General features: G+C 42.7%; 1 protein-coding gene across 1 annotated transcript in view; it reads right to left on the bottom strand.

The window, feature by feature from the left end:
• CFAP46 (cilia and flagella associated protein 46) overlaps positions 1 to 24766 on the bottom strand; it is a 132491-nt gene that overhangs the window by 45524 nt on the left and 62201 nt on the right. The window contains exons 31-42 of the mRNA XM_084841931.1: positions 22435 to 22536; positions 21234 to 21296; positions 20984 to 21148; positions 15678 to 15826; positions 13646 to 13744; positions 12650 to 12770; positions 12229 to 12375; positions 8781 to 8981; positions 8108 to 8220; positions 7632 to 7814; positions 1473 to 1608; positions 715 to 903 (exon numbers count right to left, since the gene is read on the bottom strand). Of these exons, the coding sequence (XP_084698057.1) occupies positions 715 to 903; positions 1473 to 1608; positions 7632 to 7814; positions 8108 to 8220; positions 8781 to 8981; positions 12229 to 12375; positions 12650 to 12770; positions 13646 to 13744; positions 15678 to 15826; positions 20984 to 21148; positions 21234 to 21296; positions 22435 to 22536 (1668 nt within the window). The remainder of the gene's footprint in view (positions 1 to 714; positions 904 to 1472; positions 1609 to 7631; positions 7815 to 8107; positions 8221 to 8780; positions 8982 to 12228; positions 12376 to 12649; positions 12771 to 13645; positions 13745 to 15677; positions 15827 to 20983; positions 21149 to 21233; positions 21297 to 22434; positions 22537 to 24766) is intronic.

The following is a 24766-nucleotide window of genomic DNA, read 5'->3' as shown; positions in this document are numbered from 1 at the left end:
AATGAACAATGCAAAGAAATCAAGGAAAACAACAGAATGGGAAAGACTAGAGATCTTTTCAAGAAAATCGGAGATATCAAGGGAACGTTTTGTGCCAAGATGGGCATGATAAAGGACAAAGAAGGCAGGGACCTAACAGATGCAGATGAGATTAAGAAGAGGTGGAAAGAATACACAGAAGAACTATACAGGAAAGATCTGTAGTCTCTCCACAGTTATCCATGCTTGGCAATATCCCATCTAGACTATTGCAGTACACTGTACACGGGTTTACCTTTGAAGACTGAACTACAAGTAGTGCAAAATGTAGCACCTAGATTACTGATCAGGATCATACGCAGCATATCTCACTGGTTTTGAAACAGCTACACTGACTGGGGTAGACTGTGGCATGAGGGGCTGAAAGGTGCTTCTGTGCCATTTCTAGGTATCCCTTCCTTTTCTCTTCAGCCCCATGAAACATAGCCTATTCCATTCAGCAGGGTCCCCCAAACCTCTGTGTAGCATTTGAGTGTGGGGGGCTGAAATGGCTGCCATGGGGAAGAGGAGCGGGGAACACCACTTCTGCCAGCCTTGTTGCACATGCCTATTTCTGGATCCAATCCACTAGCTTTTTCATAGTAAATACTTAAACAGTACCTTGCTTCTGGTTTCCATGAAGAAAGTATGCAGAATGGATTTGCTTACAGAAATAAACCACGCTTAAGCACACACCTGTTCAACAGAAGAAGCATCAGGTGTAAACCTCACAAATTCCTCAATAATTTGCTCAATTTGTTCTGCTCCAGCTTCTCTCTTTTTTTTCTCAATATTGGTAAGAACAAAAATATCCAGAATGATCTCAATAAGGGTCAACTTCATGCTAGCAAGTCTTCTCATCAATGGTGTGTTAATATTCCTAGTCTGAAATTTAAAAAAAATGTAAATGAAAGTCAATCAATTAAAAAACAGATCAGATTCAGGTTTTCATGACCATGGTGGATGTCCAGGTGAAAGGCATCAGGACTAGAGACAGGATATTGGAAAGTGGGGGAAAACCCACACCTTGCCACCATTTCAGCCACTGACTCTTGTCTTTGGCAGACTGGCTGCCCTCATACAGTGGGAAACACTATTCTACTAAAGATAAAAAAGAAGAGAGGGAGAAAAATAAAATAATAAAATAGAATAGGGAAGAGAGGGGCCTGTGCGGCTTTTTGGGGAGACATCTGTTAATGCATGTACTATTTACAAATTGTGAAGGTTGTTGACAATTTCAAGGGACTGTCCACAATTCCTCATATAACTGGTGAATCTCCAATCTTAAGGAGTTGCAGTAATGAATGCTGATAATGACCTCTGAGCAACTGTCCACATTCACTGGTTTACCTCTGTATTTTCAGATATTCATCAGATTTGTCAACTTTTCTGCATGATTGTCAACAGTCTCCATGTTGGACATTGGCTGTAACATACATAACCATCTTACTTACCTCATTAATTGGAAGCACATTATTAATATGTTGAAAAAGCTGTTCCATTTGTGAAACTGCTTCTTGAGCTAATCTGTATGCATCTAGATAATGACTCTGGTTGTCTACAGTGAATGTTGTATATTTAGCTAGCATCCTGTAAGAAAAGCAACACAGAACCTTACACAAAAACGGTATTTAGCACAATAGTGATGGTCGCAAAAGAAAAAAAAAGTGATATTGTTGGATCACTTTTTATCTTATTTCCCACTACAAGAGGAATCAAAACAGGACATTTTATAAACACATGAAACACATTACTCTTATAACAGAGAACAAAAGAATATTGAGTATTACTGAAAATAAGTTACTACTTTCAATCCCTTCTAGCACAAGTTTAAATCCATGGTACTTTTTAAACTTGATATTACTAGTTTGTTTTTTTTAATTTCTTGTTTTGAGCTATTTTTAAATTAGAAAACTGGGATATAACACAGCAATCCTAACCCACCAGATCTACGAGTGGAGGTGGAGAGCAGCTCCACTGGAAGGGGGACTCCATCCAGCCAACTAGCTCAATTTTGCCAGTGAAGAGCTACCACTGGCAGCAGCAAGCACAAGGCCCCCAAACAGGCCATTTGGGGGTGGAGTGGACTTTGGATCTGCTGGATCCAAAGCTACTCTGTTCTCCCCAAGAATGTTCTCCTCAGCTGTGCCAGCCTGGAGCTGGCATAGCTCATCCACCCCACCCCAATTGCTTCCACTGGGGAAAATTTTAAATAAAATGTCTGCCAGGCTGAAAAGCCTGGCAAAAAACACCCCACCCCTTCCACCCTGGCCAATGTGAGCTGGCAGGGTTTTGGATAAGGTGGTAGATTTGCCACTAAGCTTCTCCCAAACCACACTTATCATTGCACAGTGAGTCTTCTCAGTTAAATTAATACAACTTCCAACATTTGGAAATAGGAAATTAAGGCAAATGTACACGACTTAACGACTGAACAACAACAAAAAAGAGTTAAACAATTCCTTTCAACTTGGGCAACTTTTCCATTTTCTTTTATTAGAAGTATTTCTACTTTTGCCACTTTGCAATTCTATTCAGACATAAATATTATAAAAGAGTAAGTGCAGATATTACTATGGGGAGGAATTAAGTATCTGGTCCCTTTTCCCTGAATCGGTAATCGGGTTAATTCTGGGGCTCCATTTAAAGTGCTGTTTTTGACTTTAAAGCCCTAAACCATTTAGGTTCTGGATAGCTACAAGAACCACCTCTGCTCATAAGGATCTGTCCACACAAGTCCATCTTCAGACAAGTTGTTGTTCAGTCTGAAGTGTCCGACTCTTCGTGACCCCATGGACCATAGCACGCCAGGCCTTCCTGTCCTGCGCTCTCTCCCGGAGCGTGCTCAAGTTCATATTCATTGCATCAGTGATGCTATCTAGCCATCTCATCCTCTGCCGTCTCCTTCTACTTTTGCCTTCAGTCTTTCCCAGCATCAGGGTCTTTTCCAGAGAGTTTTCTCTTTGCATTTCGTGGCCAAAATATTTGAGCTTCAGGTTCAGTATCTGAAGTAAGAGTCAGTAAGAGTCTTCTCCAGCACCATAGTTTGAAAGCATCAATTCTTCAGCGCTCAGCCTTCCTTATAGTCCAGCTCTCACAGCCATACGTTACTACTGGGAAAACTATAGCTTTGATTAGACGGACCTTTGTCAGCAAGGTGATGTCTCTGCTTCTTACTATGCTGTCTAGGTTTGCCATAGCTTTCCTCCTAAGGAGCAAGCGTCTTTTAATGTCATGGCTGCAGTCACCGTCTGCAGTGATCTTGGAGCCCAAGAAAATAAAATCTGTCCCTGCTTCCATTTCTTCCCCTTCTATATGCCAGGAAGTGATGGGGCCAGATGCCATGATCTTATTAATGTTGAGTTTCAAACCAGCTTTTGCACTCTCCTCTTTCACCCTCAACAAGAGGCTCTTTAGATCTGCTTCACTTTCTGCCATTAGGGTGGTATCGTCTGCATATCGGAGGTTGTTGAGAATTCTCCCAGCAATCTTAATTCCGACCTGTGATTCATCCAACCCGGTGTTTCTCATGATGTACTCTGCATATAAGTTAAATAAGCAGGGCGACAATACGCAGCCTTGTCGTACTCCTTTCCCAATTTGGAACCAATCGGTTGTTCCATGTCTGGTTCTTACTGTTGCTTCTTGGCCCTCATACAGGTTTCTCAGGAGACAGGTAAGGTGGTCTGGTACTCCCATCACTTTAAGAATTTGCCACAGTTTGTTGTGATCCACACAATCAAAGGCTTTAGTGTAGTAAATGAAGCAGAAATAGAGGTTTTTCTGGAATTCTCTTGCTTTCTCCATGATCCAGCAAATGTTCGCGATTTGATCTCTAGTTCCTCTGCCTCTTCGAAACCCAGCTTGTACTTCCGGTAGTTCTCAGTTCGCATGCTGCTGAAGCCTAGCTTGTAGGATTTTGAGCATAACCTTACTGGCATGTGAAATGAGCGCAATTGTACAGTAGTTTGAGCACTCCTTGGCATTGCCCTTCTTTGGAATTGGAATGTAAACTGACCTTTTCCAGTCTTGTGGCCACTGTTGAGTGTTCCAAATTTGTTGGCATATTGAGTGCAGCACTTTAACAGCATCATCTTTTAGGATCTTAAATAGCTCAGCTGGAATACTGTCATCTCCGCTAGCTTTGTTGTTAGTAAGGCTTCCTAAGCCTCGCTTGACTTCACTCTCTAGGATGTCTGGCTCAAGTTCAGTGACCGCACTATCATGGCTATCAGGGACATTAAGATCTTTCCTGTATAGTTCTTCTGTGTATTCTTTCCACCTCTTCTTAATCTCATCTGCATCTGTTAGGTCCCTGCCTTCTTTGTCCTTTATCATGCCCGTCTTGGCACAAAACGTTCCCTTGAGATCTCCGATTTTCTTGAAGAGAACTCTAGTCTTTCCCATTCTGTTGTTTTCCTCGATTTCTTTGCACTGTTCATTTAAGAAGGCCTTCTTGTCTCTCCTTGCTATTCTCTGGAACTCTGCATTCAGTTGGATATATCTTCCCCTTTCTCCCTTGCTTTTCGCTTCCCTTCTTTCCTCAGCTACTTGTAAAGCCTCATCAGACAGCCACTTTGCTTTCTTGCATTTCTTTTTCTTTGGGATGGATTTCGTTGCTGCCTCCTGAACAAATTCGCCCATGCCTGTCCATTTTAGTTCACTGATTCCCAAGATGTCGATGTTCAATCTTGCCATCTCATGTTTGACCACCTCCAGCTTACCTTGATTCATTGATCTGACATTCCAGGTTCCTAAACAATATTGTTCTTTACAGCATCGGATTTTCTTTTCACCACCAGACACATCCACAGCTGAGTGTCCTTTCGGCTTTGACCCAGCCACTTCACTCTTTCTGGCACTACTTGGAAATGCCCTCCGCTCTTCCCCAGTAGTATATGGGACACCTTCCGACCTGAGGGGCTCATCTTCCAGCGTCATATCTTTAAGTCTTGTGATACATTCCATGGGGTTTTCTTGGCAGGAATATTGGAGTGGGTTGCCATTTCCTTCTCCAGTGGACCACATTTTGTCAGAACTCTCCGCCATGACCTGTCCATCTTGGGTGGCCCTGCACAACCTATCTTATGGCTTCAGTGAATTACGCAAGCCCCTTCGCCACAAGAAGGCAGTGATCCATGAAGGGGATCTTGACAAGGCCCTGCTCCAAATCAGTTTATTACAGTCACAGAACAACCAGTGGCCCTGGTCCATGTTTCACTGCCATGCAAGAAGCAGCTGCTGAAGGGTACGTAGAACCAGGCTTTCTTGGTGGTAGTGTCCAGGCTTGGGAATTGCCTGCCATGGGTGACAGGCCCCTTCTCTCTTTGCCTTTGGGTGTCCGCTAAAACCAACAGTGTTGATATACACTTTTCAGGAGAGCAGCCTTGGATAATTGTAATTTATGCTATTATTGAGGCTGCTGTTTTTGGATTTGTTTATATGGCTTATGTGGTTTTATTGGTTACTGTTTTGTGATAGTTTGTTAGCTGCCCTGATGGTCCCATTTTAGGATGGAAATAACATATTAAATATGTTAATGGTAGATAGACAGACAGAAAGACAGACAGACAGACAGACAATGGTGTCGGGTCTTCAGAGATGTATTTTGGTTTAGGGAAAATTGAGAAGCTGCACTTTTCACAATAATTTTAAGTTGTTAATTAGATCAGTATAGCAGGAGTCTCCAACCTTTTTGGGCCCATGGGTACATTTGCCATTTTGAAAAAGTGCCCTGGGCACCACCACAAATTAGCTGCTATAGGGGGCTGGGGGGCCAATAGCAAAGAAGTTGGGAGTACCCCTCTTTCTTTCTCTCTTTGGCTCTTTTCTCCTTCAATTTCCCCCCTCCTCTCTTTTCTTTCCTTCCTTCCTTCCTTCCTTCCTTCCTTCCTTCCTTTCTTCCATCTCTTCTCTTTCTCTCTGGCTCTTCTTCTCTCTCCCTCCCTCTCTCTCTCTCCGGCCTTTCTTTCTTTCTTTCTTTCTCTCTCTCTCTCTCTCTCTCTCTCTCTTTCCTTTCCTCTCTGGCTCCTCTTTCTTTCTTTCTTTCTTTCTTTCTTTCTTCTCTCTCTGGCTCTTCTTTCTTTCCTTCCATTTCTCTGGCTGCTCTTCCTCTTCCTTTCTCTCTCTGTTGCCGCAAGGGACTTCACCCTTCCTCCAGCCATTTTGGCAAGGAGGTTCCCTTCAACCCCCATGCAAGTGGAGAAATCACTCCATTCACTTGCAGAGGGAGAAAATAGCTTGGAGGTGCCTCAGCCTGGCCTTGCAGGCACACGCTGGAGACCGCTGAGTTATTGCATAACTAGTTTTATATATAGTTATGAATTTAATTTATGTTCTACTATGGTAGTAACAAAATATTCCAAATATACAGGAGAATCAGTTAATCTCCCTGCCCGACTACATGTGAATTTCTTTATACAAAGAGATTCACATCCCTCTATATCAGCAAAGAGATTCACATCCCTCTATACCAGGTAACATTTCACCACAGGCTCAGCATCATGCGCAGACTTCTACAGATCCTGCAGTTCATGATTTGGGGCCACTTTCTGTGCTCAAAGAGGCACCATTTTGATATTGACAGCCAAGTAAATGATACAAATATTTCTTTTTTTTTAAATGTCAATGTATGTGTACATGTATAAAAGATGATGATGGTGGATGTCTAGACCATTAAGAAAACCTCTTTCCGTGACTTAAAATTTCCAGAAATTGTACATTGCTGTTATTCTCACTTATTGAGCTAGAAATGGTAAATATTAGAGCTACTTCACACAGCTGTGATATAGCAATAACATGAGTGCAGCAGATCTTTCACACTGGAGTCTATGAATGGCATTTGCTCATGGAACTTTGCCTACCAAAACTGACAATGTGAGCTGGCCACATGCATGGATTGCTAGGTTGCAGCCATTGCTTGTAGAAATGGCTTCAGATGAAATAAACTATTTACCATCAATTATGCAAATGCAGAATTGCAGAAAATACTTCATGATCATGTATTTTTTTGCATACACATGAGCTGTTATCCAAAGATCTGCTCAACTAGTGCCAAAAAGTACTTTGGGTCTGTGTTCTTTCAACTGCAAGACTTTTCAAGCTGAAGGTAGTTGCAAAAGAAGCTCAAAATATGGCATGGGTGTCTGCTGTAGAAAGTGGGGAAAATCCACTGTGTGAGCACAAGCCCTTAAGCTAACCTTCCTCCGTTAACCGTAACCCAGAGGCAGCCATTCCATTAGGTTGCAGTGGAGGAGAGACAGAAAGCAAGATCACTCCATCAGCTCTGCTGAAGCCAGTAACTTTTGGCTCCTCCTCTCTTTGAACTCTTTTCCACTCCAGCTGGTTGTTATAAGAACTTGTAACTAAGAGCTAGTGCCTGAGGTTGCTTTCTTCCCTCCACCTTCCCCTTTCTTTTCCTTTTGCAACATGTCTTTTAAATTGTAAGCTTGAGGTCAGGGACTGTTTTACTTATCTTCGTAAACTGCTCTGGGAGCCTATTTGGCTGAAATGTGGGGTAAAAATGCTTCCAATAAGATAAAATAAATAAAGTAGTACTTTGGTTCCTGGCCTATTTATATTGAAATAATACTCAAGAAATATTGTGAGCTTACCTGTGAATATTTGCACGTGCCATCAAAGCCTCAGCACTATGATCTTTATATCCATAAGAAAGGAAGTCCTTCTCTATGTGAATTAGTTTATCATATGGCTCCAGCAACATTCTTGCTAGCTCAGTAGAACGATGACTAGTATTGATGTAATGTTTAGCAAAATCTATTTGAATGTACGCTTTCCTGAACAGAAGAGTATATTAATAGCATTGGGGAAAAACTCTGAGCAGTGTGTCAAATATCTGGTCAAGTATGCTATATTACTGTATTTTTTCCTCTTTAGATATCCCAAGACTAATATGAAGTTAATGAACAAGAAAACTCACATTTTATACTTGTCTATAAAAGTTTATATTTGCATTAAAATAAAACCAAGAAAACTTTGTGATAGTTTACAGAATTACAACACAATTAGTTAATAAGTTAACAAAACAAACTTTAAAAGCTACAATCATGTTTTATTTGTAATTAATTACCTGGCTTCAAGACATGCAATTATAAAAACCAATTCAGATTCACTGTTAGGTCTTTCCACCAATAACGGTCTCAAAACATTTACGGTTTTTTGCAGAAAATGGCAAGCCTGCAACTGTTAGAAAACATGACTGTTCAAAACATTTAGTCCTAATATTAAGTTCTATTTCAGAGCAAACCCAAATAATGAAAACACAAGCTGTATTTTACTAAAGGTCATGTTACTCCCCACTGTAGAAACAGGTAAACTTTCATTAAATGTAACTACCTAAGGAGGCTACTGCTCACTGAAGAAATGCACGATATAATAACTGAAGCCTTTTTTCTGACAATATCTACCTTAAACCTTAAAAATGATGCACCATAGTCCTTGCTGACTTAATAAATTCTTTTTTCTTTATCCCAGGACATGAATAGTTTCATTGCAGTTTATATATGCACACTATTCCAAATGTTTTTAGAGTTCGATGTTATCTTCTAAAACTGAAGCACTTCACATATCAAGTATAGTTTCACAAACAATAGCAGAAAACTGTTATATGTGGAAAAAGTATATACAGATAACCCAATGAAACGGGTGACTATTATAGTTCTATAAACAAAACTACATAATCCATATTTACCCTACACTCTTTAGATATTTCAGTGAAGTAAATATTCAAATTACTTTCTTACCATTTTTTCCTTTCTTTCTCTGTCTTGCCCTAAAATGGCATCTGTGACACATAAAGTGATATTGTGCCAAAAGTGTTCATTTCCTCCTATCAATTGTGTCTGTTCAAGCAATGCTTTAGCTTGTCCATGTTTTTTTTCCAAGTTAGCTAGCATGGCTAGAAGATAAAGGCACCGTGATACAGCACATGGGTCATTCATTTCCTAGAAAAAGAACATTTCAAATAAAACCAAAAGTATTGCTCTTATATTCAAGCACTAACATTTAAATTTATGTATGTCTTACTGTATGACAAAAGTCATTCCAATATTTAGGCAGCCACCCGTGGTGGGTTGTTGTGTCATCCGAATCCTGAGAACTTTCTGTGGGTTGGCCAAATTTTTCGGTAATAAGCCATGCCAAGATCCCATGGCTTGTTATAGCCTTATTCCTGCCAATGATGGGTTGTCATGTCATCTGAACCTGGGAGACCTATTTTATCATGGGTTGCGACAATTGGCTACAGAGCTGTTTGGCAAAAGCAGCAAAAAAAGCCCATGCCGCTCACTTTTCGCCATCTCGCTAATGACTTTCCTTCCACTGATACCAAAACAGCACTTTGGAAGGACCATCACTCACTCCCCAGCATTTTTTTAAAAGGTTTTTCAGTGCCTCAAAAATGTGCAATTGGGGTCATAATTTTTTTCATTATTTTTTGGGGCAGTCTTGAGCAAGTGCACAAATGTGCTCTGTTATAGCTGTTAAGGGGAGAAGCAAAGGGGAGTAGGTAACATACAAGAAAATTGAGAAGAGGTTGCATATTGGCTAATTTGCATACAGTTGCGAAGGGCCAGGGGAGAAATAATACTAAGGGAGAGAAGGGACCCAGTGCTGCAATTCAGAAGCACTGAAAATGGGGGGAAACAGCCAAGGGAGTAAATGCACCAAAACGAAGGGGGCAGTATCTCCCCCTTGGCAATCTGATCCTCCCAATGTTAAGTGTTGGGCTGATACTTCTCAGTGTCCCCCACCTTTTCAACACTTCCCCGTCTCTCCAGCTACTCCAGAAAGGGGAGATATTAACTCCCTTCCCCCTTTTCACAGCTCCTTTTTTGAGCACTTACTGTGAAAGTACTGCAAAATATTGCGACCCCAATTGCCTTTTAAGGCACTGGGGGAAAACAGGCCGGTGAACAAAAAGGGGTAACGATCACAGCAACCCCAAATGTGCATTTTTGAGGCATTAAAAAAAGCCAAGAAATTAATAGGGGGAGTGATTGGAGCGGGGACTGGGAGACAATATGGGTTTCGCCGCAAAGTCTCCTGGGATACTTGACAGAGCCAGCTGGAAGACTGAGGGGGAAGGAGGGGGAGAACAACCAATGGCAAGCCTGTTGTGGCATACATTAGATTATATGTGGGGTTGTTCCATGGACAACCAGCCTATTGTGGCTTATTCACAGGGTGGCTTAGTGTGACATGCAAACCCGTCCATTGTCTGACTGCTCTGATTGTCAGTATTTTTTCCTGAAGTTCAACTGAAATCTGCCTTTCTGTGACTTAAGCCAGTTATTTCATGTCCTACAATCTTGAATAATAGAGAACAGCTTGTGACCCTCTTCTGTGTTGACAACCCATTAGGGACTTGAGAACTGCTAGCATATCCCCACTCAGACTCCTCTTCCCATGGCTAACTATACCCAGTTCTTTCAACCTTTCCTCATAGGACTTAGCTTCTAGTCCTCTGATAAACTTCGTTTCCCTTCTCTGAACTCATTCTGAATCCTTCTTAAAAGTGTGGTGTCTAGAACTGGACACAGTATTCAAGGTGCAGTCTGACCAGTGCAGAGCAGAGTGGAACTATTATTTCCCATGATTTTGAAACTATACTTCTACTGATGCAACCTAAAATTTGCCTTTTTTGTAGCCATTTCACACTGCTGACTCCTATGTAGCTTGTGATGGACTACAACTCCAAGATCCTTTTCACATGTTCTATTGTAAAGCTAGGTATCCCCCATCTTCACAACTTGTATAGCAAATTGTGTGCCCAGAAAAGAAACATACCTATGTTATCATTCAATTTTGTTTAAAAACACACAGAAACATTTGATAAGATGGCTAACCCTGTGTCGTTCAAAAAAGGGTTTTATAAGCTCCTTATACATATAACAATATAGATTCTAGAACACAAATTTCCTGTAAGTCTCCACTATATATACCACATAGGCAAGTCCTTTCAGAATATGGGATATTTACAATGCCCTCATATCACAGTAGACTCCATTGATTGAAAGTGGAAATAAACAAATGTCCGCTTCAAGCTAAGATGGTTTAGTTCCAATTTGCTCACCTTCAGACCTGCTTCAAAGAAAAAGAGAGGGGAAAAAACTAGGAAAAATCCTAGGAGCTTGATGTACTGTTGGATTCTCTTGAAGCTCAATATTTTTCCTAGTTTTAAGCAGGGTGTTTACATGTGAATAGTCTCCTTTCAAAAGGATCCCCTCTAAGAATCCACATCTCTTTAATAGGTTGAAGAGTTGAATAGTTTAACAGCCGATCAAGAAGGTCTCAAAAGGCCAATTCCTCTAAACATCATTGGGGAAGGGGGTGTCTATGTTAGCATTCCAATTACTAGATGAGAATTTAAGGGCATAATCCTATGCATATTTAGACAAAAAAAAGTCCGACAATTCCCAGCATGCCCCAGCGCATGCTGGGAGATACAGGACTTTTTCCTCTCTAAATTTGCATAGGATTGCGCCCTAAATTACTTAGCATCTGTATGTGGATATGTTTTCAAAGCTAAAACAAACTGGGGGAAATTTCCCCCCAAAATTGTATTAACTCAAATTTGTTTTCAACTATTTAAAGTTACATTCTCCTATTTTGAATTATTTTTCAACTTCCCTAATTATGGGCGCTAATAGAATCAAGGAGTTTAGAAATATAGTAAATCTTGCAAGTTCGGTTGCTACGAGTGAAGTACCTGCTTAATTTAAGTCCAGGTTCTATTCTTAATATTTGCTAATAAGAGTGAAAATTTGAGTTTTTATTTTATTTGTTTGTTTGTCTTATATCAGACCTTTCCACCAAAACAGTAGCACTCAAGGCACATCTCTCGAAGTTTGCAATCTATACACACTTACTTGGGAGTAAGCCCCTTTGAACTCAAGGGGGCTTACTTCTGAGTAGTTATGTATAGGGTTACTCTGTACGTTGACTATCAGAACACTTAATTTGAATAAGCTGTTCAAGATAGGAAAACCTGAAATCTGGGAGGGCCCACTGCGAGCCTCTTATAACTATGCCACTGCCTGAGCAGTAGTGGTGCACCTATTATGGCACAGTGTGGCACAATTCTTTCTCTTGTGCGGCCTGTGTACATGAGCAGCGGCTGTCTTCTCTACACAAAAAAAACTGGGGGCAGAATCATGTCCTTTTGGGGGAGGGCAGTTTTGAATGAGTTACCTGAGCTGCTTGGTGTGCTTCTGAAAGTAATAGTCTTGCCGGTTGATATAAACACAGTTGGATTAGGACTTCAGCTTTGTCTATCCACAAGTAGGGGAAAGAAAGCCCACATAAATCTTTTTCAGTAGTGGGATTTAGTTCCAAAATCTGTAAAAGAATTTATCCTAGAAATTATTCTTCCTTAAAAAAATCAATAACTACATTTTGTATGCATTGCAAAGTCTATTAATTAGAATGTTAAGACTTCTAAATTCTAAAATACAGAAGACAGAATCAAGAGGTGCACAGAAGCCACAGCTAGTTTACTGCTTGTCACTCATTTAATTAACTTTGTTTCTAAAAACCATAAAGAATTTTAAGGTAGCAAAGCTGTTGAAATGTTTCATCCTTATTGTAGATAGGCAAAGTGAATATAAATTACCTTATCTTTTGCGGTCAGCATTTTTTTACTCTCGCCTTGATTTGTACAGTCAAATAATTTATTTTCAATCTGATTATCCTGTATAGCATTCTCATTTTTAAATGCAATCTCCTGCCGAAACCTGAATCAGGGAAAAGTGTGTGGGGGGGGAGATTCACCTGTTTTCTAGAAAACTTTAAAGTATGGGGTTAACATACAAAAATGCTTATGTTACTTACTTTGCTAATGTGCACGGAAGGTATCTTGAACTCAGTTACATCAGCACAGTCTAAGGAAAGGAAAGGTTCCTCCTGTGCAAGCACCGGGTCATTACTGACCCCTAGAGGGACATCGCTTACGCTGGCGTTTTCATGGCTGACTATAGCGGGGTGGTTTGCCATTGCCTTCCCCAGTCGTGACTACCTTTCACCCAGCAAACTCATTTTACTGACCTCGGAAGGATGGAACGCTGAGTCGACCAGAGCCGGCTACCCGAGCCCGGCTTCTGCTGGGATTGAACTCAGGTCGTGGGGAGAGTTTCGGTTGCAATACTGCCGCCTACCACTCTGCGCCACACAAGACTCTAAGATGATGGTGCTATTACAGCAAACAACTGTTACTCTTACTTCAAAGAGCACTACATGACTTAAAAAGCTTATCACCAGAATCCTGCTTGGGAGACAACAAAATGGATAGGAATCCATGGGCACAATGGGATCCTGCACTTGTATTCAAAAGGGGGGTTGCAACAGTTTGGGCTGCATCCATGAAGCCTTCTCAAAAGGGTAAAACTCTCCTGCTCAGCCCTTCAGGAGGCGGAGTGGTGAGCTGGACTGACACACACTTTGCTCCCCTACCCTTCCAAACAGCTGATTGGTGAGATTTAAACCTTTTTGAAAGGGCTGCATGCAAACAGTCCCAGCTGTCCCATGTTTGGGACATGTTTGGATTGGGGCACAGATAAGTGTGTACACACACCTCTTTTAGAATCATATTCTTTTCTACAAAATATCATACCTTCCTTGTTCCATTTCATTAATGTATGCTTCACCCACTGCCTTCTCATGGTAAAAAGATGCCTGACACAATTTTAAGTCTAAGCATACTCTGGAAAGTCTGCAAAAACAAATGACACAAACTGCTTCTTTTACTGTGAACAAATACAAGCACATTGACGAGAAAAGGCACTTTTGTTCAATCAAGACTGCCCCAAGCCCATTTGAAAGAGGAGTTGATTTCATACAGGGTGTATTCTGGAAATATGTGGCAAGAGGGATGCCTGCCTTGGAAACATTTTCAAACATTTTATTAGGAAGGGAAACTGCAAATTCTTTTAGGGAAGCTTAAATCTGGAGCAGGCCTGCTCCTTGATATATACAGAACTGCATTTCCATCAGCATAGTTCTGAGCCCTTAAAGCAGGATAGGGCAACTTAAGAGGGTCCATGTGACAATTTCTGCCCCCACACCCCCAAAACCCATCCGGGGTTGTACACAGCCCCTCTGCGGTAATTGGCACCACCGAACTGCCACCGAATTTCAGCAGCACTTCAGCTGCGAGAAAATGCTGCATTCTTCCCCTTTAAAACAAGGTGCGTGGGAGTGCGCGTCTTGTTTTAATACAAAGTTGTACTCGCGGAAGCCCCAGGGAGTGCAATTTTGCATTACAACGAGGTGAGCACTCTCCACACTGCTGCACACCACTGAAATTCAGTGGCACGGTGGCAGTGATTTAGGGACAGCGGGGCTCACAGAAAAGTACGGGACTTTGCAAAATCGCACTAAGCATAAGGCTGGATCTACATATGCAGCAGACACTGCATTTTTGGGAAGCCCGGCTGTCAGTGCTCCAAGACAAATTGTGGTAGCAGTGGGTCACGTTGGAAGGGGAGAAACAACGGGTAGAAGGAGAAGACTTAACCCTTTCCTCATCTGCCATTTTTCCTCTGAGTCTCTCCTGCCCTGCCCATTGCCACTGGGGTTCCCAGATGCATCTTTGCCACATCCAGTGGTGAAAAGCAGCAAGGCAGGGGGAGAGTTAAGCAGCCTCCAAGTGCTCGATGCTTCTCCCTCTACAAATCAAATTTCCTTCCTTCACTCCTTTCATTCAAAGCAGCAAGGGCTGGGCTTCCTAGTTATGTTATGGCTGCTGGATGTTTATTCCTAACATAAGTGGTCTGTACTCAAAAGAAACAAATCTTCATTAAAGAACCTCAAATATCATTTGTTCTCCAATAGTGGTTAATCAGGCTAACAGTGCAATTCTATATGCATCTACTGAGCAGTAGTGCCCCACTGAGTTCAATGGGACTTACTTCCAGGTAAGTTTGGAATCTTAAACGTTGCCATATAGGCTGCATCAATATGTGAAAGCTAGAAGTGTCTTATATTTAGTACAGCCAATTCAAGAAAAGTCTGAATGTTCAAACTATCTGGATTCGTAAAACATTTAAATTTCTTGATGCTCAAACAATCACACACAGGAACTGTTTACAGTGCTATCCCATATGAGTCTACTCAGACGTAAGCCCCACTGTTTTTATGGGGCTTACTCCCAAGTACGCGTACATAGGATTGCATCCTTAGATGCATACCAGGGTGCTATTTAGGGAGGGCATGACATGATCTTGTCCTTTTCTATGTTCTGCCTACATCTTGGGCTGGCTCATTGGTTCTAGGGAGTGGCAACTGCTGTAAACATTTGAATTGAGCTTATGTACTAAGTATGCATAAATAAATCCTTCAGCTTAAAAAAAAGAAAAGACATGGCTGTCCTTTGCTGATAAAGGGTGAAATCCAACCCCTTCCTCCTGCATGAGTGGAAGACAGCACTTCCACTCATGCAGGAGGGAGGGGAAATTATTTCCCTTACTGGCAACCCCTTGAATCTTGCGGGAACACTCTATTGACCTAAAATCATAATCTGTGGAAGGTGCTTTAGCACAATGTATAAAAGGGGATGAGGTTATACAATACAACCAAGATCAAAGATATATTTAGGAAAGGCAATTGAAATGCTTCACAGTGACGTCAGAGGTTCGAATACAAACCGAAGACGGTAGAGATCTGACAGACTTTTGCTTTCTACGACATCACGAGCAATGACCTCAGCCAGATGAAGAACTGGAAGAGTCATGTGAGTACACAGAATTGCCTGTAGCTCCTTAAGTAAAAGGTCTATGTAATATAAGGTCCGTGTCTAAAAATTAAGAGAAGAATAGATGGTGGACAAAATGTCAATTCTTTATTATCAACTCCTTGAGGAAAGGCCCAGAAGTAATATTCTCCAATAGTACATAAAGCAGTTGTAGGCAATGTGTACTTTGTCCGTAATGATCCATATTTTGAGCCAGTGAATAAACCATCTTTGCTGCAACCTGTACAACACTTTGGACAATCTTGCGAATCTCAAAGAGATCAGTGTTGTGCTGAAAATGAGCAGGACAAGCCAGCAGCAAGTGGCAGCTGGAAGACAAGGAGGAGAAGGGAGAGACTGTTGCCATCATGCTCCTTTCTCCTGTTTCGGCTGCCTACTGGTCTGGGACTAGCCACAGGATCATGTGCAGGCTGGGTGAGGAAAGCCCTGACCCAAACAAGCTCAAACACTAACTCACAGGTATTCCTGTGAGAGGTCACTTCCAGGGGTGGGGAAGTCCTGCCCCAACTCCAGAAAAGCCAGCAGAAGCAGCAGTCAGCAGCCAGAAGAGCAAGGAGGAGCAGGAAACACCTAGTCAAATGGCACCCATCTTGTAGAGTGTCCTGGGCCTAGGGGTGGACGAAAGTCACTTACCTGTCGTCGAAGGCCGTTCGCGGTGGGGGGGAGGCGCTTCGCTGCTCCCCCCGCGAAGTTCAGGCGAGGAGGGGAGGCTTCCTGCCTCGCCCGGCCGAAATTCAGGCCGGGGGGGAGGCTTCCCACCTCGCCCAGCCGAAATTCAGGCCGGGGAGGAGGCGCCTCGCCCGGCCGCGAACGCGAAAGTAAAAAAAAAACAAACGCCCCCTGATAGGCTACGTGACGATTCACGTAGCCTATCACGGCTAGATCTGCAAAGTCAGCCGTGATAGGCTGCGTGAATCGTCACGTAGCCTATCACGGGTGACTTAAAAAAAAAAAAAAGCGCGTACGCGAATGGCGGCCCCCATAGGGAGCCGCCATTCGCGTTCCTTATTTAGTCGCTGTAGTCTACGTAAATGTTTACGTAGACTACGGCGAAAATAAGGGCAACGCAAATAGCGTTGCCCTTATTTTCGCCGTAGTCTACGTAAACATTTACGTAGACTACAGCGACCAAATAAGGAATGGAAATGGCAGCTCCCTATGGGGGCCGCCATTATCCGTACACTCTTTTTTTTTTTTTTCCAAAGTCACCCGTGATAGGCTACGTGACAATTCACGTAGCCTATCACGGCTGACTTTGCAAATCTAGCCGTGATAGGCTACGTGAATCGTCATGTAGCCTATCAGGGGGCGTTTTTTTTTTTCTTTCATTGGAATGGTGGCGGCTGCCGCTCCCGCCTCGCTCGAACACCCGCCGAACCGCCGGCCGGACCAGCCACCGGGGGAGGGGTGCGGGGGGGTGCGGAGGATTTCTCCCCGAAACTTGTTCGGGGGGCCGAACACGTTGGCGCTCGGCCCCCCGAAGTTTCGGGGAGAAATTCTCCGCCATCCCTACCTGGGCCCCATCTACATGAGCCATTTACTCCTGGGCTGCTGCAATCCAAGGACCTTCAGGACGTATGACGCAGTCACCACTTCACAGCCTCACCATGGTTTTCACAGGGAAAATGTGGATTTCCGCAGAGACATTTTGCTGTGATTTTTTTAGCTTGCTGTGGGTTGACTGCAGTTGCTGAGCTGTCTGTCCCTTTCTCAAACTAACTTGGCAGTTTGCGGGGGCCATGGGGTAGGCATGCTTAGTGATTGCGTCACTCTGTAACACCTTTTCACTCCTCCTCGTTCCTCCCCATTCCTTTGCAGCTGCGCAATAATAGAGAGGTACCCATTTTGGAATGATGAGTGGGCATGTGCCTCTTACATGGGGACGCCCCTTCGCATGTGCAAACCATATCGAGAGTTACCATGCCAAACAGTTGGCATGGTAATGAAGGAGCAGACTACCCACATCTTACCAAAGAGGAATGGACAGACACAAAAGAACCCCTAAAATGCAAAACAGCCACAAAACTCCAAACTGTTGCACCTCCACCCTCATGTAACTGTGCAGTTGCGCATTTAAATATAATGGTAAAAAAAAGAGAGCAGCGCAACTGCCACAGTTTACTTCACTTTAACAGCCATGTGTCAGGGCAGAGGATTTTTCCACTGGAGCAGTCCGCAGTAAATCGCATGTGTACCACAGCAGAAGCTAATTCATAACTGCAATGCTGTGTATTACAACAGAATGAACGTTGAAAGCGGTGCTGTGTAGATGACCCCCTAGTAAGTGAGATTTATAAGGCCCAACAATTCATTGTTTCAGGCAGTTGTTAAAACTCAGCTATTTAAGAAGGCTTTTGGCTGAATGTTGTCTTGGCTGTTAAGGATGCAACCTTTATGATGACTCTTTTTAGGGACTGTATTGCTTCTCCTCTTTTATTTTAATGTTCATGTTAATACTGTTATTTTATTATTGCTGTTTGTTGCTATATGTTGTTTTATTTTGTAAGTTTCCTTGAGTTCATTTTTGAAAAATAGTGGGCTATGAACAACATCCACATTTTTAAAATGGCTGTATTAAAAAGTCAGATACAAAGCCAAATGTCATCTTAACTCTAGAACTGTATATTCTGTTTAATGATACAGATATATGGGATACCTATATAAAGACAGATCTCCGTATGTACAGACACAGCCCCTTTCTCTTCTATGACTGTATACAAAATGGATGTAATTGAGCTCTAGGGCGCCTATGCAACTGCACTCATCACAGTTTGGTCACATGAACAATCTTCTCTCTGGGATCAAGTTTAGGGAAAAATAGTTCTGCCTATTTATAGTCATAGCTGGCTGCGCACATAACTGAATGAGTTGTTGCACCTCTGGTGCCATAGGCCATGTCCCCAACTTAATCCAGACAAGGCAGAGGTGCTTCTGGACAATAGAAAGGCAGATGAATAAATTGGGGTTTATCCTGGTTTGGATAGAGTTTCACTCCCCTTGAAATATCAGGTCTGTAGTTTGGAGGTACTCCTGGATCCACTCCTAGACCTGGACATCCGGCTTTTGGTGATGGCAAAACCGGTACAACCACTGAGAAGGCCCTTTCTCAAGTTCCTGCCAAATTCACATCAGATGTTGAGAGGACAGAGAGAACAGCCTTTCCAGGCAGGCTCATATGGGAGAAGGTGGCCCTCCAGGTAGCCTGGCCCCAAGATACTTTGGACTTTATTGAATTCTTCCCAGAAACAGATGATTATACATTGTGGCAATTGTAACATAGGAGTCAAGTGCTCCCTATAACTAGCCCCAGTCAGTAGCCAGACTGCAGCATTCTAAACCAGCTGAAGTTCCAAACAGGCAGCCTTACATAAAGTGTGATGTGATCACCCAAAAGAAAAGTAACTAAGACTTGTATCACTATAGCCATAAGTGACAGGCCACATCTAGAAACTAGCACAGAACTAGAAACCAGCACAGCTGGCACATCACCCTCAGAATCACTCAGCAGCTCTTTCACAGTCCAAGCATTCCAGATATCAAGCCTCTGCAAGGTAATTGTCAGGGTGGACACTGAGCCCATAGAATCCCAGAGTAGTTCTGATTCAAAGGAAGAGCAGTCGCTCCTGGGAGAGGAGCGCGCCCCTTTTTCCCAGGGCCCACAGCTGACAGAGTTTCCTCCCACCCACATTCCTAGATTAGAAAGCAGTCCAGGGAGTGACCCAGCACTGATAGCAGACTGGTTGGATGCGCGGCGCAGACGCAGAGAGCGGCGCCAAATGGAGAGCGCGGAAAGGAGGCGTAGCGCCCGGTTGGCGCTCAAAGAACAGTTGCGCCCAGAGGATCCAAGGGAAAAGGGGAGGGATTCTCCCTAGTCCTTATATTCAGGGGTCTGCCAGTAATTGCCCTTCAAATGGGGACCAAGCTGTCAAGAGCTCCTTGGAGGGCTCTCAGTCTAATCCAGTAGCCAAGTCCAGACACAGACAAAGGGATTCTTTTCAAAGCTTTATCCTTCTTTTACAACTTAACAGCTCTACAGGTAGCAACTAGATCTGAGCAGCAGCATCCCTATGCCTTAAGTTAGAACTGTTGGTCCCCGTTTGAAGGGCAATTACTGGCAGACCCCTGAATATAAGGACTAGGGAGAATCCCTCCCCTTTTCCCTTGGATCCTCTGGGCGCAACTGTTCTTTGAGCGCCAACCGGGCGCTACGCCTCCTTTCCGCTCTCTCCATGCTCTCCATCTGCGTCTGCGCCGCGCATCCAACCAGTCTGCTATCGGTGCTGGGTCACTCCCTGGACTGCTTTCTAATCTAGGAATGTGGGTGGGAGGAAACTCTGTCAGCTGCAGGCCCTGGGAAAAAGGGGCGCGCTCCTCTCCCAGGAGCGACTGCTCTTCCTCTGAATCAGAACTATTCTGGGATTCTATGGGCTCAGTGTCCACCCTGACAGTAATTCAGAAGGAAGCATGAGCCTCGTGTCTTCTCAGAGGTACGCAGGGCAAGCATCAGACATGAGCCCCTGCAGGGCAGGGCTCGGAAGAAAGGAGGTCTGAATCACTCAGCAGCTTCCTAAGCACTGAGAGAGGAAGGCTTTTTCAATGCTAAGCAAGGGAAAGCATTTATCTTTGATCAGCTGCTGATTGGAGAGAAGAACTTTTCCTTCTGTGGCAGTGGAGGAGGGGCCAGGGGAAGAAGCTGCCAGGCCAGATGGGGAACCCCTGCAGGCCGAAGATTCTCCATTTGTAAATACTCTCAGTGTCACCCACTCTAAAGATATAGGAGAAATACATGACAGTGGATTCTTACAATGAGCTGTAACGGTGACCATCATAGGATATAATCTCAATACTACAGATGCTGACTTAGTTCTCCCAAGGCAGGCTCAGAATCAGACTTCGGAGGCCCATAAAGTACACTGCAAAAGATGAGTTTTACAAGCACCCCTGGCTTCTCCTCACCCACCTTCCCCCATCCTCAGAAGCCCTCCTGCCAGTCACATTCCACAAACACACTCCTACCCTTCAAATACACTTCCCTTTCCTTATCTTAAAAGTGCAAAATTCTCAAGCCAATTGAAGGAGAGTGTTGCTCAGAGAGGTCACCCATCTTCTACTCAGCACATTTTGCCATAGCACAATGGCTTCCCACTCCAACAAGTCCTCAAATGTCTCTTGTTAAGCCCTTTTCAAAATGTTACTCACCGGTGCTAAAATGGTTTCCCTGTTCATAGCGCAGCCACTTGAGTCCTGTTTAAAGGCATCTCTAATTTCATCAGGGCATTCATAGCTAGCCCAATCCTCCAAATTTGCAGGTAAGGCTTCAATTGGTCCTTTCCGCTTAGGTTTGTCCTTAATGACTGACTGTGCCTGCAAATGAGATTCTCATTTTAAGAAAGTTTTATTTTTCACTAGGATTAAAGAAATCAAAACGTTATATTAAAAGAAAACATACCTGTTTGATATCTTTTGAGGATTTATCTTTTTTAGGAGGGGTTGTTGGTGAATTACCAGCAGGCTTTAGAAAAAAGAAAAGGGAAAACAAACAACTGGAATGTTTTTATTGTACAGTAGAATGGTCCTATTAATACAATATTCTATATTACACATCTATATATACCTCTACATCTGAAACAACGTATCTCACCATAGAGACTTAACAAAGATCCAGATCATGGGGAGATACACACTCAGCTCACCTTGGCATTTCTGGATCGTACAGGCCAATTGCCAAGAAGGTATGGTGGGAGAGTGGAAGCAAATCCTGTCACCAGATTTAGTCATACCTAGAATAGAACCACTGAAACCTAACCTAAATTCCATTGATATTAATGGGTCTACTCTAAGTATGACTAAATGTGGGTCCAAGCCACAGCATGCAGCAGATCCCACTTAGCTTAGAGCATTTCTGAAAATATTACATACAGTCTTAACCATGCTTACTTGAAGTAAGTCTCACTGTTTTCAGTAGGGCTTATTTCTAAGTATGTGCTTAGAATTGCAGTCTTGGGCTGTTTTAGCACTTCCCCAGGCAGGGAGAAAGGGATGGTACTTCGTCTATACAAGCAGACTTATTTCTTCCAATCATCTGAGCAAGGTGGACGTGAAGAAGAGCTGTAGTAATGTAGCACCTAAGCTGGGTGAGAATCTTTTATTCTTCAACCAAAATGACTTGAGGAAGACAACATTCACAATTGTTGCACATGTCACCAATGCCGTTCAGACAGCAGGGAGCTGACAACACTGATCTGTTCAACAGCCTGGTGGATATGGGGGGGAGATATGTTGTTATGTGGACTGCATTTTGTGCCTGCTCCTCCCTCTCCTTGTCACACAGGTGATCAGTGCTGTCAAAGCTGACAGTAGTGATCATATTTTTGACAGTGCACACTGGTAAGAATCCAGCAGCATTTTGAGCTGCCTATAATCTGTTCCCATGTGAAAATCACTCACTGAAATGGCTGCATAAATCTAATATAGGTTGAAATTATAGAGTGTCATAGAATTCTTACTTGTTAGCATAATTTCCATAACTTATGGGAAGAACTGTTCACATGTAACCATTGATTTGAAGGGAAAAAAAAAACTTTTGATTTTGATGAAGAAAAAAAATCAACTGCAGGGGAAAATGGCCTTCATATAAAGGAGTGCCTTACTTGTTTTGCATCTTTTTTCCCTTTTGTTTTGGGAGTAGTTAGCTGAGTTGGTGAAACTTTGGCCAATGCTTTTAAAACAGATCCTGCTGATGTTAATGACATCTGGGGAGAAATAATTACATTTGTTTTAAAGAAGTATAACAGAGAGAAAGAGAGAAAATCTACAAAGCATTATCGTTAACAGTATACTTCAATTGCTGCATTATTTATAGTTGAACCCAGAAAATGAAAAAGTTAAGAGAACTAAGTAGGACTTTACAGATTTGCAGATGGTAGTAGTCTCCAAAGAGCAAACCTCCAAAGATACAAGTTAATGGCTTGGATCCTAAGATAAATTAACTTAAGGAAGTTAAGAGAAGGAAAGTTTTTTGTGCCTCCTCCTCTTGCAGCAGCCTCCTGAACAATGTGGGATGGGGCATAGGTGGTGCTGGATAAAGGAGTGACTTTCCTCAAGTTAACTTATATTACAGTCCAAGCCTGATTTGGCCTGATTGCCCCATCCTCTGTGCTCCATCCCACATTGTTCTGGAGGGTCCCCCCAACCCTCCAAAGCAGGGATGCACAACCCACGGCCTGCGGCAGTGGGCTACGCTGCCCCCACCCACTTTTCCCTGGGAAAAGACTACTATGAGCAGGTTGGGAACAGTGATCCAGATTGGGGTCAATGAGCAGGGGAGGAGACTTTCTTTGGCACTAAGCAAGAAAACCTCATGCGTGACTGGAGATAGCAGCACTATACAGGCTTTTGAAGTTTAAATACTCTGCTCTTTAATAGGGAGTTTAAATTTTACATTCCTTTAAATCACTCTAATTTCCAGTCCTTGATGACTGGAAATCTTATCTGACTGGGCTTTCCCAAGTTAGTGCTGAAGAAAGACACCACCGCTGCCGCCGCCCCAATGTCAATGCCTGAGCAGACATACAAGGAATGGATCTGTTCTTTGGATGCCTGAAAGCTGTTGTACTAGAGCTTATTTCTGAGTAGACATGAATAGAGTTTGTGCGCTGCAGGGGAAAATGGCCAAATTGGTAAAAATGTTATTTATGTAAGCACATGTGTGTACAACCCCTCCCCCCCCCCCACATACCCAAGATCTGGTCCACCGGGGCGAAAAAGGTTGTGTGCCCCATTCCAGAGGGGCTTTTCAGAGAGCATAGGTGGTTTCAGGGAGAAGGAGGGGGATAGGAAACTTTCCTTTTCTCTACTTCCTCAAGTTTACTTATCTTAGGACCCATGATGGCAGTTGTACAGTAATAGTCTGCATTATCTAAAGTTCATCCTGCCTGCATATGTAAAAATACTTATGCAATACTTTCTCATTAATCAAAACTGTATGGAAATATTCTCCTTCCTAAGGTTAGTTATAAAGGTATTCCACATGCACTAGACAGTCTTATACAAAGACAACCTCTCATTTTATACAAAAACTAGCAATAATTTGCCATGGACTACAACACCAATGTTTATTTCATCAATTTATTATACTAGGCAAGATTTGCACAAACATTTCTATCAGAATAGGAATGTAGCAGATTGATGGAATCCAATATATTGTTGGAAACAATATATTTTGTATATCTGAAGGACAAGGGCATGTCAGGGGGCCCAGTGAGGATTTTAAAAAGAGCGCTACTTATTATATGTTGTTTTTCCTCAGTTTACTCTGAAATTGCCACATGTAGAGATAGTGCTGCATTAACCATCATGATGATCATCATCTAAATTCCAGCTTGTGTTTTGTCCAAACACAATTAAAAACAAGAAAGGGGGTTCAAATGCTTCAGCAGGTCAGTGGAGTCTTGTAGGTTTTCCAGACTGTTGGCATTCTTAAACAACTTTCCTTTGATGGAAACTCCAGAGCTTTGGGCGGGGGGACATGATATAACTTGGTCACATTTTTAATAATATGCGGGTGTTTGTAACCACTTTGTTTATTCCATTTCTGTGCCGCCCAAGAGCCAAAGCTCTCTGCGCAGTTCACAAAATTTTGTTCTATAAGATGAAACAAGGTATGTGAAATATCACTTTTGTTGTAAGAATCTTTTGCTAATAGAAGAATCTCTGGATTTTGGAAGTTTGCAGCACTTTAAAAACTTTTGGAAAAGCCGGTTGAGACAACACATTTAATAATAAATAAATATGACCTACTCTGCGTCCCTAAAAAATTATTAGCCAACAAAAGGAAATTTCACAACTAATTTAGAGAACAATTAGGTTTTTGCATTTCATTTCTGAAAAATGATGAGTAGAACAATCCTAACTGAAAGGGATCATAACAGGGTGGAAGTGCCCCTATGCCGCCGGAAGGGCATGTCTGCCTCAGAGCTCCCA

This window comes from Heloderma suspectum, chromosome 3 (genome assembly GCF_057233095.1).
Source record: "Heloderma suspectum isolate Gila_16-S chromosome 3, 16-S_ref, whole genome shotgun sequence".
NCBI lineage: Eukaryota > Metazoa > Chordata > Lepidosauria > Squamata > Helodermatidae > Heloderma > Heloderma suspectum.
This window is presented reverse-complemented; position numbering and strand designations above follow the sequence as displayed.